General features: G+C 41.4%; 1 protein-coding gene, 1 long non-coding RNA gene and 2 pseudogenes across 2 annotated transcripts; 3 read left to right on the forward strand and 1 right to left on the reverse strand.

The window, feature by feature from the left end:
- Positions 1-352: 352 nt before the first annotated feature.
- Positions 353-4,750, reverse strand: LOC130134785 (terpene synthase 10-like; annotated as a pseudogene).
- Positions 4,751-6,558: 1,808 nt separating this feature from the next.
- On the forward strand, positions 6,559-8,203 carry LOC130140974 (uncharacterized). The gene is made up of 2 exons (XR_008818937.1): positions 6,559-6,828; positions 7,319-8,203. It is a non-coding gene; the product is annotated as an uncharacterized LOC130140974 (long non-coding RNA).
- A 1,547-nt stretch (positions 8,204-9,750) lies between these two features.
- LOC115667182 (protein FAR1-RELATED SEQUENCE 5-like) lies at positions 9,751-10,540 on the forward strand. The gene is made up of 2 exons (XM_056302467.1): positions 9,751-9,822; positions 9,896-10,540. Exons 1-2 carry the CDS (start codon positions 9,808-9,810, stop codon positions 10,538-10,540), a joined length of 660 nt encoding a protein of 219 aa, XP_056158442.1. The 5' UTR covers positions 9,751-9,807.
- Positions 10,541-10,644: 104 nt separating this feature from the next.
- On the forward strand, positions 10,645-16,707 carry LOC130140962 (protein FAR1-RELATED SEQUENCE 5-like; annotated as a pseudogene).
- The last annotated feature ends 183 nt before the right edge of the window (positions 16,708-16,890 follow it).

The raw sequence follows: 16,890 nt of genomic DNA on the forward strand, positions 1-16,890 counted from the left end.
GGAGCAATTCCTAGATCAGCGTCCCGTGGTTTTTCCCATATTGGGTTTTCTACGTAAAAACTTCCGGTGTATCGTTCTTCTTTTATTGTGCTAATTACGTTGTTCTGCAAAGAGAATATATGGCTGACAATTAAAATTCCGCTGCGATCGATTGCAATCTGACTTAATTTACAACACTTTTCAATTTTTCTCCAATACAAGAAGCTATATATTCAACATAAAATAAAATTCGATCGCCATGAATATTGTTTGTAATAACATAATCAGCCACCACACAAAGCACGGAATAGCATGTTCTTCGATATCTTAGAGCTCACAAATCCAGCTCGAAAGCTAAGAAAGACAAATAAGATCAAAGGCTCTCTCCGAAAGCAAGACCTTGGTCATTCATGCATGCCAAATCGAGGGGCACAGGTTCGTATAAAGCCGACACAAGATGGTCCTTGGTTTCCTGACTGGGAAGGCCGAATCCGTCTCCATATTGGTAAAAAATATGAGAAACTCGTGCCAGGTTGAAACAGGCACCGAGAAAACGCTCAAACCGGGGAACCGAGTAGTCCTCAAACACGACTCTATTATTCATCCTCTTCCAGGTCTCACGCACCATATGCCTGATGTGTTCCCGCGCGGCCACTTATGAAGCGCCGGTTTCATTCATGTAGCATTCAAGCGCCTTAAAGTTGTCACCTCGTGCCAATTCATGCTAAGCAGGACAATATTGATGGATTACAAACATAAGTCCAAATACTCATCTCACATTCGTATCGAAGATATAAGAAAGAATAGCTTGTCACTATGAATATACCAATGATGTACTCTTTTTTTTTTATAAGCCACTATTTACAAGGAGAAGAATAATATAAAAATAAGTTACCGATGATGTACTGAGATCATTGTTGAGTCGAAGGATCTTGGCAGAGCAATGCACGACACTGGGCATTTTCGACACGTAATCAAGTCCCTCTTCCGTCAATTTATCCGTGGTTAGGAAGTAACTGGTCAACAGCATAACCAGCCCTCCGGCTGAATTCACCGCAACGTCCACGTACTCCTTCAGTGTCGGTTTAGTGCCCTTGTTGTACCAATGGACCTCCTTTATGTACGCCTTGCATTCATTGGCCCACTATAGGATTTGAATTCGAAGAGTGGGTCAATGACCAAGTCGAGGGACGTTCTTTTCTCCTACTTTTACGGATTCTCAAATGTTTAAATAGAAATCATAATGAAAGTTAGAAGTGGAAAAAGGGAAAATTGTCCAAAAACTTTTAAACCTATTATACGACGGCCAATTTAGTCTTAACTCATTCGATTGTGCCAATTTAGTCATAAACATTTTTACAATTTGCCAATTTAGTCATAAACCTTTCAACTATGCCAACTTAGTCATAAACCTTTTGACGATTTATTAATTTAGTCATTCGGGTCAATTTTGACAGGAAATCATTGACGTGGAGGTCTAGTCAAGGCCAATCATCCTACGTGAAATAACCAATGTTGGACGTGGACAATTTTTGTAATTTTTTGAAATTTGAAAAAATTTTCTAGGCCAACGTCGGCCGTCCGCTGGCCGTGTCATGTAGGACAACCAGCGTTCTTGTCAACGATTTTCAGCTAAAATTGACCGAAAGGACTGAATTGGCAAATCGTCAAAAGATTTAGAAATAAATTGACAAATCTTCAAAAGGTTTTAGACTAAATTGACACAATTGAAAGGTTTGGGACTAAATTGGCAAATTGCCAAAAGGTTTATGACTAAATTGGTACAATTGAAAGGTTTATGACTGAATTGGCCGCTGTACAATAGGTTTAGGACTTTTTGGACAATTATCCCATAGAAAAATGAATTGCCCTACACGGGCTAGAAATTATTAGGTGAACGATTTATCAAGTCGAGATTACCACTTTCCGCAGGTAAGGGATGGGGTTGATTCCTTGCTCTCTCATTGTCCAATGCCCAATTTCGTTGGTGGTGTTGTACAAGAGCATGAAACTATCTCTTATTATTGGAGGAAGTTTATCGATGTCTGTGATGTCCCACCTAGATAAGTTATCACAATTTCAGCAATCTTATGAATTTTACAGTCACTGAATACGCTTTTTAGCAATAATAATGAAAGTTAGTGCCTACCGTTACGTTATTAGCCCAAACCAATCAATTACATAGAAGAAAAAAAAGCTAACATAAACCATGATAGGTCCAAAACACATTGAAGAATTTATTTTATAATATATAGTATTTACTATTTTTTCCATAGCGTTCATAGACTAATTAATTCCGTCTTTTTTCTTGGCAATAATAGTTACAAGGGAAAATGATGATGGTTCTAATACTACGCAGACCTGACAATGAAATCTGTTAAGAGCTCAAGCTCTTCCGGCATCCCATATACGTCATAAACATCATCGATAAGTGTCACCATACAAGCGATCTTCGCATTCATTTCTCTGAAAGCTGTATATTGAGGTTCGAAAACCATTAGAATGCTCCAGAAATAGCATTCCACTAGCCTGTCCCTAAAGAAGGTCGTGTTGGTCGCCCCAAGTTCATCCCACCACCTGAAAAATTTGTCATGTGATGACTAAGTCAATCAAAATGCGCTCCTACCTTGCCAGATTGCATCTGTGAACTATAGAGTGCTTGTGTATACCTTGCCACATTGCTAAGTTCCTTCCTGTAGATTGACTGCACTAAATTGAAGTCTAATTTAAGCTCCGTTCGTTTGGCGGAAAATATTCTCCTTTTGGAAAATATTTTATCGGAAGTCATTTTCCTGGAAAATGTTTTCCCGGAACATAATTTTCCGGTGTTCGGCGACCAATATGAAAAAGTTTCGGAAGATATTTTTCGCCGGCGGTGGCCAGCGACCGGCGGCGGCGGCGGCGACCGGAACCAACCGGCGGCGGCGGCGGCGACCGGCGCGCAGGGCCGGCGACCTTAGTGAAGAAGAAGAAGAAGAAGCTCCGGAAAATGATTTCTGCTTTTGAAGAAGCGGAAGTCATTTTCCATAAACTTAGGTTATTTTGTGAGGGGGGGAAGGAAAATATTTTCCCACGGAAAACGTTTTTCACCCCCCGAACACCGGAAAACCGGGAAAATATTTTCCGGGAGAATATTTTCCGCCAAACAAACGGAGCCTTAGTCAATCGTAGCAAAGATGGCATCATGTCTTGTTGTTTCTCGTACATGTCAATGAACCACCGAGCCTCCACCCTATTTGGCCTCCAGTGGATCGGCATATCCAATGCATGACTCACGTTACTCGCTGAATTGGTGGGAACTTTGTCGAGGTTTAGATCCTTCAGATGCTTAGAAGCAAAGTTCCAAGCTTCATCAAGTATGGTTTCGCCTTCCAATCCATGGACAGAAGCTTCATAAAGACCAAGAACCCCCTTCACATCCCTTTTGAGCGATTCGTTGAATGTGCCTGTCTCGTTCATAAACCTTTGAAGCACATCTATATGTCCAAAAAAAGGAATGGTAAGGTAAATTTTGGTGCATCAACATGATTTAAAGAGGTTAACTAGTTGGTGACTACCTTGCTGTACGTTGTATCCATGTTGTCTGAGTAGCCGGAATCGAAGGGAAGCGGGATAGAGATCATCTGAAAGCTGAGCGTCTTCGATGTTGTTATGGATGGAACCAAGAGCGTTCTTGATCTCTGTCTCGAAATGATATCCTTTGAACCCCGTCAACGAGCTCGAGTTTTGCCACCTGATTCATCTCCCGGTCGAATAGACCCTTGACTTCTTCCTTCAACCTTCGGACTTGCTCCGTATATATATCCTCCTAGGCACATGAAAAGCTCAGCAAAATGAGATCTTAATCAAAGTCAATACACAAGCAGACTTCAATATTGCCTCCCGTATGGAAACAGTTCGATTCTCACTTTATTTGCAAAAACATTTGAGTAGGCACGGTTGAGCTCGTGTCTATATATTGAGAATATGCTATTTCGACCAGGTTTATTAATAGGTTTATTAATGTCTCCAATAGAATGTTGATGGGGTTGGTCGTGTATTTGATAGAGTGGCAGTGGATGAATGTGTAAATTGATGTTTCATATCTCGAACGTCGTATATAAATTATATACAGAAGTACATAAGAAGTAAACATCCATATATCTAATTCAAAGGACGAATTTTCTTTTGGTTGTGTCTTTTTTGTATTGGTGGACTCATCCCATTAAAGTACATAAAAATAGGGAAAAAGTGTACATTTGGTTGCTTTACTCAGGTTATTTTTGTAGTCAACGTGGTCATTGAACTTAAAATTTGCACAATCAAGCTCTTGAACTTAGAGAATTTCTGTTCGACCAAAAAAAATAAACTTCGAGAATTTCTATCCTTCTGTGCTGAAAAAAAGAAGAAAATCATTACCGTGTAATCAACACCGAGTGATTGCACAAAATCATAGTCCCAAACGCTCGGTTTCCAATTCGCCGAACGTCTCGCAATCTCTTGATCTTCAATCTTCAAACCGCATGTCGCGAATCGAGGGCCGGAGGACACAGCGGAGGAGGAAGAGGAGGAGGGTTGGCTATGGTGAATTGAGGAGGGAAGGAAGCTTGCGACCAAAGAAGGAAGAGCCATTGCGAAATCTGTTGCCAGACTCTGAGTGTGCTAACCATCCATTATATAGGTGTGCTGCGGTGCATCCATAATGAAAAAAGTTTGTAGCTGCTTTGGGAGCAAATTTTTCTACTTACTCGGGCCATCCTCTAAGCATTGCACTTTATTGTTTCTACATGCACAGAGTCATACTGACCCTGTTAGTACGACCCCCTCATGGCCGAGAAAATATTGGGTGCCACTAGGGATTCCACCGTGGAGAAATAACAACTCTGACGTGGCAACACGTGTCCGAGAGGACCCACATGTCAGGAAGGCTCTCCCACGGCGCTGAGCTGAGCTGAGCTGAAGCTGGGAGAAATTTTTTTTAAAAACAGCCCTCTCTCTCCACACTCACTCTCTCTCTTTCGCGCTCCCCATCTGCTCTCCGCTCTGCGCTCCGTCTCCCTCACCCGCTTAGGCACCCCATCCACGAACGACGCTTCACTCCCATCCCATCCTACGCTTCTTGCTGGCCACTCGCCGCGCTTCCTTCGCCGCTCGTCGCTCGCCGCCTTGGCCGCTTGCCGCGCTTCACCGCCGCTCGCCGCGCCTCGCCGCCCGTCGCTCGCCGTGCCTCGCCGCCCGTCGCTCGCCGCCCCGGCCACTCGCCGCCCTTCACCGCTCGTCGCTCGCTACTCGTCGCGCTTCGCTTCGTCCCCCTTATCCTCATCTTCACCACAGGGAGGAAGAACTTACTTCAAGCGCTAGGGTTTAGGCATGTTCACGAAGGTAATGTATTCGTTCGGATTTTCATGATTTTTCTTGGGGGTTTTTGTGTTTGTGTCTGCTCGTTGCCCTGCCACCATAAGTTTTATGATAGTTTCTGAAAATAGCTGAGAGGGTTGATTGTGGTAGAACAGAGGGTGGTTCATGGCTGCATCTTGAGTACTGCATCTTGTGGGTTTTTCGTTGACGTGGTATGAGCTATACACATGTTACGCGACTTAAGCCAGATTCAGGGGAAGCTCAATTGATTGACCCATCTGCCTGTGACTTCATGTGTGATTAGATGCTATGCTTATTTGGTGCATCTTCTTGTCTGCATACTATGTTTCATCCTATCCAGTGCTGGGTTATCAGTCTAATGTCTTTTCTAAGACTAGATGAATTCGGTCACTGCACGGAGAAGATTTTAGGATTGACCTTTTCACAATATGTTCTGTCTAGAAGAAAATAAACTGGTGAAATCTACCTTATGCTGTATTACTATTATCAGGAGTATGCTCGTTTGACGTATGAGGAACTTAAAATTCTCACGTTAGCATCTCGTCTGATATAATCACCTGTCATTTATGTGACCATACTGCTTAATGTTATAAAAAAGATCTACTAGTAAAGGAAAATGTTCAATGCTTTAGTTGGACAATACTGCTGCAAAACTTTGCTGATTTTAGAGGAGTTGGTTCTTCAATAGTTGAGGAATTGTACATTTTAATGATAGCACCTGATGTGAGATAATTGTCATACAAATATGCAAGCAAACACTGCCAAATTTCGGTTGTCAAAGAGAGTTGCAACGAAAATCAAGTTTTGCTATTTTAGACTCTTTTGTTCAAGGGTATTGCTGTTAGACTGTGCTGGCTTTGGCTCTTTCGTGTATTACAATTTCCAAATAAATTCGCATCCATTTTTTCAGGACCACTGGAAAGAGCCACACATGTATAGGATTGTTTGATTTTTAATTATTCCAAGAATGACATGCTTCCATAATTAAGGTATTGTGTAAGAAAGGAAGTTGTCAAGAAAGTAAGTGCTTAGCAAATTTTGTATTGTCATTAAGTTCATCAAGTCCTCACGACATGGAAATAGAATACACATCCTGTTCGTTTGGTTACTGGATGATCTAATGCTTGTCGAAAATATGCGTAAGAAGCGAAAGTGCGTAAGAAGCATTATCCTTCTTCCAATGGGATAAACAATTGTGGATCAAAAAGAGTAAATTAGAAGACAGAGCACGCAGCGAGTATGCAGGGGGGTCTCCTTCATAATTGAATGATTCTCTTGAAGTCTCTATACTCACTTTATAAATGACCTAGCAAATTAAGGTTTTGCGCTGTAGTTAATGAAAATTTTGTATTTATTTGGCATGGCGCTTGAACTAATAATTACAAGGAGATTGAAAATCTGACTTATTTAATTATGTTTGTTGGGATACAGGGCGGACAGTTGGCTGCTATAAATCTTGTATCTCGTGCGGCCTTGCTTGCTGCAAAGAAGGTGATGACGTTTGAATTTGCAGACACACTTGGAAAGTTATCATAGTGCAACAACGCATGGTCATTTACTCCATAGATATTTTATCAAATGCGAACTCATGATTATGTTTTTGCGTGATTGGTTTTGGCAAATACTAGCAAGGCACGTAGCAATAGAAATTTTACTTTCGGCTGGTAAAAGAGAATTTATGTATAGGTTGTTAACTGTGCTTGTAGTACTGCATCGACTATTTGGAAAGAGTTGGTTTCTTCCACTGACCATAAATCATCGAAGGTTATGCGTGTAAACAATAGCTCACCAAGGAGGTATTACTCGATGTAATTCACATCGTGTTCTGAGAGTGAGCTTGCTTTTGTTACTATCTGGGTCTTTGTTAAAAGTAAAATAAGGAAGGAAGTTTTCTTTTTTCGGGGTCTAGTACAGAAGATGAGCTACATTATGTTTAGTGGTGTGAGTGTGTTGAGGTTGTTCTATTCTGTGTTTGCCTCAGGACTCTGAAGAAGAATGGTTTTTCCGGGTTCTGCTCTTGTTGGGTTCCTTTGCCTGACGTAGAGTTGAAGTGTATTGCTTGGTGGGTGTTTGTTTACCCACGATTTGAGGTTGAGCTTGGATTTACAAATTACAAAATAGGTGGATTTGAGGTTGAGCTCCGATTTGCCTAGGCGTTGACTCCCACTTAGCCGACACTAACGCCGCCTCCGACGAGCAAGGTCCTCCGCTGCCCACGAGCAACGTCCGTCACCTCCCACGAGCGAGGTATATTTTAGATCGTGATGTCTTTTTTCCTCATGTATATTTTCATTCACGACATTTAGTTGACATGAGTGTGCTTGTCAAAGGGCTTCTCAGTAGTACAGGTTGGGATGAGCTTGTTTATGTTTGGCAACATGGGACTGATCCTAGAGCTCCTTCAATTAGTATAAAAATTTCATTTTTTGGGGTCCCCTCATTGAGCTGTGTCAACTTGGGATCAGGATTCTGAATGGCCAAATTTGAAAGTGTAATTGTCGTTCTGCGGTTTATCTTGGTAAATGACTCGCAAATAATTAGACTGTAAGTTAGATTCAATAAAGCAGGGAAAATTTCTATTTGCATTATCAGAATGGTGAGTTTGCACTTGTTATGTTCACCTTGTATGGTATAGCATTAGTGATGGTTCTCCTGTGTTTGTTTATTGCTGTGATTGTTTAAACTGAGCTTTCTAGTCTTATTATAAGGATCTAGTTGCTGTTTCTGTTGCTGTAGTGAAATTTGTGTCTCGATTATGAATTTTCCGTGTTGCTCGGTTTGATCAGGGAAAGACCATGTAGTTGCCTCTTCTTTGTCATGCAAGGATGAGGTTGACTTTCAATATTATAGTTCCTTTGTTTGGTTAGTGCAGCATTCTTTGATACTTCTCACTTTATGGTCACTCTTTCCAACCTGTAAATCACCTGTTCCGAGCGTGGGAGTTCCAACTTCTTTGACAAAATAGTTCTGGTGCTTGTCTCAAAACATTGTTTCTTTGTTAATTGTGTTTTCTGAGCATTTGAAATGATTTGAAAGTGTCATTTTAATGCCTCTCTCTGAGGTGCATATTATCCCATCAAATAAAAGAAGTATTTTTGTTAGTGTGTGAAAGATCGTGAGTTAGTATAGAGTAGATGTCTCGACATTCCTGTCAATAAGTCGGCATGGACTGAGCCGCCGATAACTAGTACTTATTTATACTTTCTTGGTGCCGAATGGATCAATATTTGCCCCTTAGCTTGCTGCTCGCCTTGTGTTTGAAAAAATGCCTAAGCCAAATCTGTTGAGTGTTTGAGGTTTTGACGTTGCTAGATCGAATGGACCGAATGAATAGGGTAGTGCTAGCGTAACTCGATACATCACAATGAATGACGTGCTGTACTTTATCTGGTGGCTTCCGAATGAATGGTGTGTTGCGGCTAGAATTTGTTATTGTGGGGGGGGGGGGGGGTCAGATGTTCATTAAAATTCCCCAGAGAAAATTGAGTTGAATGTCTCACCGGATAATCATCTTTTGTGAATGTGTACTAGAGATGACGACAGTATATTAGAGATGATGTGGAGAGGACCTTGAACGAGTGGACTAATTCTGTACCTGCACTGGTGTTGCATAGGGTCCTGCTTCATTCATGGTTGAACATAATTTGTGAGAGTGCTTTTCCTGCTTTATAATGGTGTGTGATGACGTACTGCTAGTTTGGTGCATCAACTAGACTCTATATCTAATTGTGAATCGCATTGAAACAAATTTTTTTTCCATTTGAGCAGTTCATGGTAGTTTTGTCCGGAGAATTCTGTGGTCTCCTAATGAAAATGCGCCCTCACTTGAGTGCGTATGCTTGAAAAATTCCTTGTTTTACTTGGTTATCCATCAAAACACTTGGGTAAGAATAGTCCTCCTTACTTTTTTGGAATATGACTTCCACTTTTTAAATTAGGAAGTTGTTTTCCTTAGTTTTGAACTTGGCAGTATCGCATGAATTGTCACTCGCTGTTCAGTGTTTGAGCTCCTTAGAATGAATGGTAGTGCATCACATTTCAGCCCCTTGCATTAAATCGATGTCACCCTTCATGCTCATTTTATCATGATGGCAATTTTTTCGGATACTGTCATCTCTAACTTTACATATACGGCAGTGGCTTGCTCATGTACATAAATTTTCCATGGATGACAACCTCCATTTGAAAAAAAAAAAAAAGCCCAGCTGTGTTGCATATATGTATCGTGCGTGCGTAGTTTCTACATTATAGTTTTGGATGTCTTTTCTGATAATGAACTCCACATTCTAGTTTTCTGAGCATACACATGAGTATGGACATCCGTAACAATTGATATACATCTATTTCTCGTCAAGTAGGGTCATTACTGAACTTAAACCTGCTGGAATTATCTTTCAAGCTTGCTGGTTGGGGCTGTTTTAGTGTCATTTTAATCCCAATTTGGTATCAATTTGGGTGCAAATTTATCGGATGGCTGAATCAGAGGTAATTATTTGCTCATACTATGTGAAATATATTTTTCTTAAACCACCGCGTTGATAACTTTTTGTTCTTTTAGTTGCAGCATGAAACTTCCCATCTTGCACACGTAATGCGTGATATGGAAAAAGATTATGAGTTTGCGGTAGGAATGGTTTTTCCAAATGAACTTGAAGCATACGATAAGTATGTGGCCTATGCAATCGGCAAAGGATTTGGGGTGAGAAAGGGTAATATGTTCAAAAATGGTAAAGGAGAATTAACCCGACGAACTTTTGTGTGCCATTGTGAGGGGCATTCTGTCAGCTCATCTGATCAAGAAAAGAAATTTGAGAGGTATGAAGTTAGATATGGCTGTCCTGCTCGTATCAAATTTAAGGTTAACAATGGTGTCTATGAAGTCATGAAGCATATTTCTGAGCATAATCATGCATTTATTCCGGATGATCAAAAGCATTTGATTAGATGTGGAAGAATCATGTCTGATACTTCTAAGAGTGTCTTAGTTGACATGAGGAAAGCCGGCATTGGAGGGACTACAGCGTATAAGTTTTTAGCAAATGAAGCTGGAGGAAGCAAAAACTTGGGTTTTAACCTGCGTGATTGTCAAAATTATTTGCAAACGAAAAGATCCGATGGTATAAGTGGGGGAGATGGTCAAAGTGTTCTAAATCATTTTCATCTCATGCAAATGCAAAATCCAATGTTTTCATATGATGTATAGGTAGATCAAGATGGTAGATTGACAAATTTATTTTGGAGAGATAGCATGTTGAAATTTGATTATGATTGCTTGGTGATGTTCTAGTGTTTGATACCATGTATCGTACCAACAAATATAACATGATATGTGCACCATTTATTGGGATTAATCACCATTGGAAGAATGTTTTTGTTCGGTTGTGCATTTTTGTTGGACGAGACTGCAGAATCATTTATATGGTTATTTGAGGCTTTTTTGAAGTCTATGGGAAATAAGGCACCGAAAACCATATTCACTGATCAAGACCAAGCCATGGCAAAAGCCATTAGAACGGTATTTCTGAATACACAACACCGTTTATGTACTTGGCACATCGGGAAAAATGCCAACCAAAACATCCCACATCTTTACCATAAGCCGGGTTTTAAGGATACATATTTCTTAGCGCTTATGTATAGATGTACATCGGAGGAAGAATTTGAATTTACTTGGAGGGAAATGGAAAAGGAGTGGGATACTGCGAATAACACTTGGCTTCGGAGATTATACGACATTAGACACAAATGGAGTTTAGCTTTTGGTCGTGACATTTTTACATGTATAAGATCCAGTCAATGGAGGGAGAGCACCAATAATGTCTTCCAACGAATGTCGACGAAGACATTGACTCTTGTAGAGTTTGTCCACCACTATGAAGAACAAGTGAAGCACATGAGAAATTGAAACTCAAGATGATTTTAGTAGTCGAGGGAATCCCAAATTGGCAATTTTGGGTAATGACATCTTGACGCATGCTTCATGTCACACCCCGAACCCCACGATGCGCAACATCCCTCGCAAAGGTCGAATTTGCTGCGACGTCCCAGGCCGCGTCGCCGACCCAACTCCCAACACAGAGCATAAGGCACATGCGGAAGCGATAATTAAAACACCCGTACAAAGCAATACATGACCAAGGGTAGCAGGAACGTCGAACAATTCAAAGCCTAATAATCAAGACTTGCATTGAACTTCAAAACATATACAATGTCCACTATACACCAATACAAGTCGCCAAACAAAAGCGGGTCGACGGCTACTACTAACAAAATCCCTAAGTGGCTAAGGGGGCAGTCTAAGGTGGGGCTATAATCAAAAGGGGTTACTGGCCCGACCTAAGGGAGGCTAAGGCTGATCCTAGGAAACTTAATCGGGATCAGATCCTGATAACTCGGACTCAGCCTCGATTATTTCATCCTCTGAATCCATCTGCTCGACCTCGCCAACCTGTTCGGGTTCCTGCTTTATGGGCTCCGGATTCTCATATGGATCGGGTACACCAGGCAACCTCTATCAGGAGTCTGAAAAACGGGGTTTAAACAACTATGAGACGAATCTCAGTGAGTAGGCCTCCTAAATCGAAATTAGGTTAACATGCACCTCCCGACAAGCAAATCAACACAACAACGGACAATAATGTCAATCAAATGACCTAGGCTCTTGAGTCCGGTTCGCTTACCTTGCTGACCCTGCAGGTTAAACAGTTCGACATAAAAATCACGGCACATACGTGGCACACATTTTCACACGTACGCCATACGCATGCTCATACTCGAAGTGTTCATCTCGCATGCCATTCACCGAGTCTTGCACACTCGCACACTGGCCCATGCATTCTTATGCATGCAAATGTCATCATCATGTCATGTTTCGTTCTGGCTCACACTGCACACTGGCATACAGCTCATTTTTAATTAGAAATCGACCCGAAGGTCACGGCCCGAAGGCTCACAACACTCCACGGCCAGCGTAAAAACGCCCCAGGCCCAGTGTCTCTAGCCTGCTACAAAGTGCATGAGGCGCAATACCGATCTCCTTACGAACCAGAGCCTGCTACAAAGTGCATGAGGTTGGTCGTCTTTCGGACATACCGGGCATCGTCCTGCTACAAAGTGCATGAGGACGGCACGACCCGAAGGCCAATAAGTGATAACATGGCACACTGCCAATTTTTATCTGAACCCCGCGTAAAACGCATCAGGGTATAATTAGGTGATCACATGCTCATGGCAGACACGCATTCTCGCACAATTTCGTCACATGCCTCACACTAGGCATACACAATGCGTGGCCATGTAATGTCGTATAATGCAACATGAGCATTCAATTTCAGCACGGCATTTCAACAAACATGCCAAATCAACGTGCTCAAATAGCCAATCAATTGCCCATACTTATTCGCATAACATGCGCACTTGGCCAACTAGTACCATGTGGCCCAAAACATAATTTACGCACTTGGGCAATAAACATTCACACCAATGATTGGCCAAACACACACCGCATTGCTCGAACACGAAATCAGGCGGCATGGCATTAAACAATTGAGCACGACAAAGTACCATTCAACCACCGAGTCGCTCAAACGAGGCACCACAAAATTTAACACAATCAAGCACAATTTGTACCCAAATCAACCACAAATCAGTCCGAGAGAGAGAAAAACTGGAAATATGCAAAATCGGGTCCAAACTGGGCAGTTGCACAGTGACAGAAATCCATTTGAAATAAATGGTAAATCAATTCTAAAAATTATGAAATTTGGATATATTGTACAAAACATCTCGATGAACATTTTCCATGGAGAACTAGAAACCCAGTTCTAACCGTAAACACCTCGTTTTGACACTCCAAGTCGGACAAAATCCGATTCGCTCGGACAGCCCGTCAGGCCAGAAAAATACAACTCATTCAGTACCCAAATCATTTGGGAAAGCCTTGAAATTTTTATATGTTATAACCACAAATGTCCCCAACAATTTTTGAGAAGGAAGTATTTTGAAAATAGGCCTGGAAAAATTTATAAAAAATTCGAACAGACCAGAAGGTCGGGTGAACAATAAATCGGGCAGTTTTGTTTCGGTCCAAAGATGGACTTCCGAATGGCCTCAAATGATTTCCAAAAATTCCAAAATTAAATTATGTTATACTTAAAGATGTTGGGAACAACTTTCATGAAAAACACTTCTTCACATTCGGCCCACAATGATCACAATAAAAATAACAAAGCGCAGAGGTACAGTAAAATTAGTAATCCGAGAATCAGTAACTTGCACCATTAAGCAAATCCAACTCATACAACCTCTAAATCAAGTCTCCACAGCCTTAAAACCATCCTTAAACCATCACCTTATGCCCTTAAAATCACCACAACATCAGCCCAAATCAGCCCCCACCAATTACCCCTAAAACTTGTCCAAAGTGCACATAATCCTAATTAAGGGTTAGGATTTCCACTCACCTATTTACACTCCCCAAAATTCTAATCGACGGGAACGGGCGACCGATTGCCGGTAAACGGCGAAATCGGCGGCGGCGTTCCGGCGGCTCACGGTAGAGGTTCTGGTCAGTGAGGGTGGTGGCGGCGAACGGCGCTCCTCTCGCGCGCAACGGCACTCCGACGAGCGGCTCCTCTGGCGGGGGCCTCTCACGGCCAAACCAAGAGGAAAATGAAAGAGAAGAAGTGGCGTGGGAGGGGAGATGATCGGCTGATGGGGGAAGAAATGGGAGGAGAGAGAGAGAGTCAAAGGGGTCTTATGGGTCAAAAAGTGGCGCCACGTGTCGCAATCCGGTGCGTTGGACCATTTTGCCATTTGATCCAATGGCCATTAATCACTCTCATCCAATAATTGAGGGCCCTTTTGGTCATTCAAAAATTCTGAATTTTTGACTCATAATTATCCACAATAAATTCCCAAAAATTGCCAAAATTCGGAACCCAAAAATGGGCCATAAGGGCAAAACGGTAATTTTCCGGTCCCGGGTCGAAATTTCATTTTTCGACCGTATTGACCCCAAATGTGTGTGGCCAACATAATATGATGTCGGATTCGCAAAAATAACCTTTTAAGCCCTCGAAAATCGATTGCAAAGTTTGGAGGGGCAAAATAGTAATTTTTTCACTTCTGGGCCGAAATTTCAATTTTCGACCGTAACTACTCTAGATATGCGTGGCCACCCTAAAACGGCATCGGTCTCAAAAAATAATCTCATATGGCCTCGAAAATCGACGTCGGAGTCCAAGGGTAAAATCGTAATTTTTCTAATTTCGGCCGAAATTCCAATTTTCAGCTGGACTAGCCCCAAATGTATGTGGCCACACCAAAACGACGTTGGCCTTGCAAAATAGTCGTAAACACCCATAGAATTTCGACATCGAAGTTCGGGTCCAATTTGGCGATCAAAATTGCTCAATTCAGAATTTTAGAGTCTCTTACTGACGGGTGGCTATTTAGGGGTTACGCGTATCGACCTAGGGTCACTCGAGTTGTGACGATCTCGATTACCGGGATAGCGCAAGGAATTATTGATTATTCCAGGGGTCACGATCGTTCGGTTCAGGTTCGGGATTTATTTGCCATGCGCACTCTCGGTCCAGCGGAATCACCCGTGATCCGATCGTACGTCGTTGGCCAAACCAGATCCGTCACCTTCCTAGAATCGGTCCACACTGGCCCAAAATACTTCCCTGTTGTTTCTCGGAATCGGCGCCCGATTCGCGATCGGGTCCCCGATCCACGTACTGTTTTCCTAGTTAGCCTTTCCCATTGGTCAGTATCCCGCGAGGGGCCAGCTCCGGGCGAGACGTACTAAAATCAAATGAGAAATAATATCCACTTCGTCGGATCCCGGAAATAGGTCGAAATTCAGGATGTTACACTTCAAAAGTGTATACCCGTACCATTTTTAAACAGTTTAATGATGAATTCATGCAAAGTGTCTCTCAACGTATTTCAAGTGAAGCATTTGATGGATCGGTTTATATTTTTACTGTCAAGTTAAATGGGAAGTTAAATGGGAGTGGAAATGTTGTCAAATTTGACCCTGCAGACTCTTCAGTTTCTTGTGATTGCAAATTATTTGAATTAAAAGGGTGGTTGTGTTGCCATGCGTTGAAAGTGTTGAGTGAGAAATAATTGGTTATGGGTGTTCCATCTCCCTATATTTTGAAAAGATGGACTAAGGGTGCCAAACAAGTGATTGTGAATGATGAATCTTATGAAATGGCCGGGTTCATCTAAATTTAATCGATTTTCCACGTTAATGCATCAATCCTTTGAAATGATGAGTTTGGGAGCCGAAGATGCTGATACTATGAGAATAGTGAAGGAGGACATGGAAAAAACGAAGGCTAAACTTTTATCACATAAATCGAGTATGGTTGTGACTGATGATGCTGGTAATGATGATGATAATGAGGCTTCTGTGTGCAAGATTTCGGCATTGGACCTGCATCGAAGGAAAGCAAAGGGAATAAGTTATGAGAGGCTTAAAAGCTCAAGTGAGAAAAAGAAGAAAAAATCTAAGGAACGAGCACCTCCAACACGAATAGAAAGTCGAGGTGAGTGGCATATTATTCTACTTAATATGATTAGTTAAATTTATTGCTTATGTCACATGATGCCAATAACATATTTATTACTTTGTAATGTAGAGTTGGTTGTTCAAGCAACACAAGATGGAGCTCATTTCCCAGATTATTTGCATAATTCAAATCAGTTTCAAAGTGCCTTTTATCCTAGCAATATTGGTGGTCCTAGAGTAAATCTAAATTTTCATAATCAGGTATATTGCTCGTAGTCTTTCAGTTGTATTTACATTTTACTAATTTGGTCAAATTTTTTTTGTGGATGTAGCAGCCACCATACATCATGCCGCCGGAGATTATGAGTGGATTTTGCCCATTCCCCAGTCAGGTATTTAATAGCTGAACTTATCGGATACATGAATGAGAATAATCTTGCAAAACAAATTAGTAGTGACAAATTTATTATATGTAGATGCAATCACAATACACCATGCCGCCAGGGATTATGAATGGAATTTCCCCATTCACTAGTCAGGTGCTTATTATGAAATCATTTTAGATCCTAGTGTTATTTCACCTTATTATTACCATTGTAATATTTATTGTTAATGGTTTCTTCTGCATAGATGTTGGAGTATCATAATAGATCTCATGGAACCATTTTGAGTCAGGTACAACTTGCTTTTTTTTATTCAACACTTATTTGAGACATTTATCTTGGCATTTGTTTAGTAAAATGTAAATAAATTGGTTATTCCTTTGTGCAGGGGTCATCAAACTCTTTTCAGCATCCTAGGGTGAATGAGTCGAACGACTCTGAAGGAACATAAATCAATTGGCTAAAGTAACTCATAATTTTGTCTCTCTCTAGGAGGAGGAGGAGGAGGAGGAACTCTCCCTCTCTTTTATGTACAGGCTTGAATTTATAGCTTGTTGTGGATGAGCTCGACTTCGATTCCCGCCACTTCTCGTCAAGAAGAGGTAAAAGAGCTTGACCTTGAAATTTGAAGCAGTTACCTTCGGG

This window comes from Syzygium oleosum, unplaced genomic scaffold, assembly GCF_021117445.2.
Source record: "Syzygium oleosum isolate NSW1041296 unplaced genomic scaffold, Sole_v2.1 Sole_v2.23, whole genome shotgun sequence".
In the NCBI taxonomy this organism is placed as follows: Eukaryota; Viridiplantae; Streptophyta; class Magnoliopsida; order Myrtales; family Myrtaceae; genus Syzygium; species Syzygium oleosum.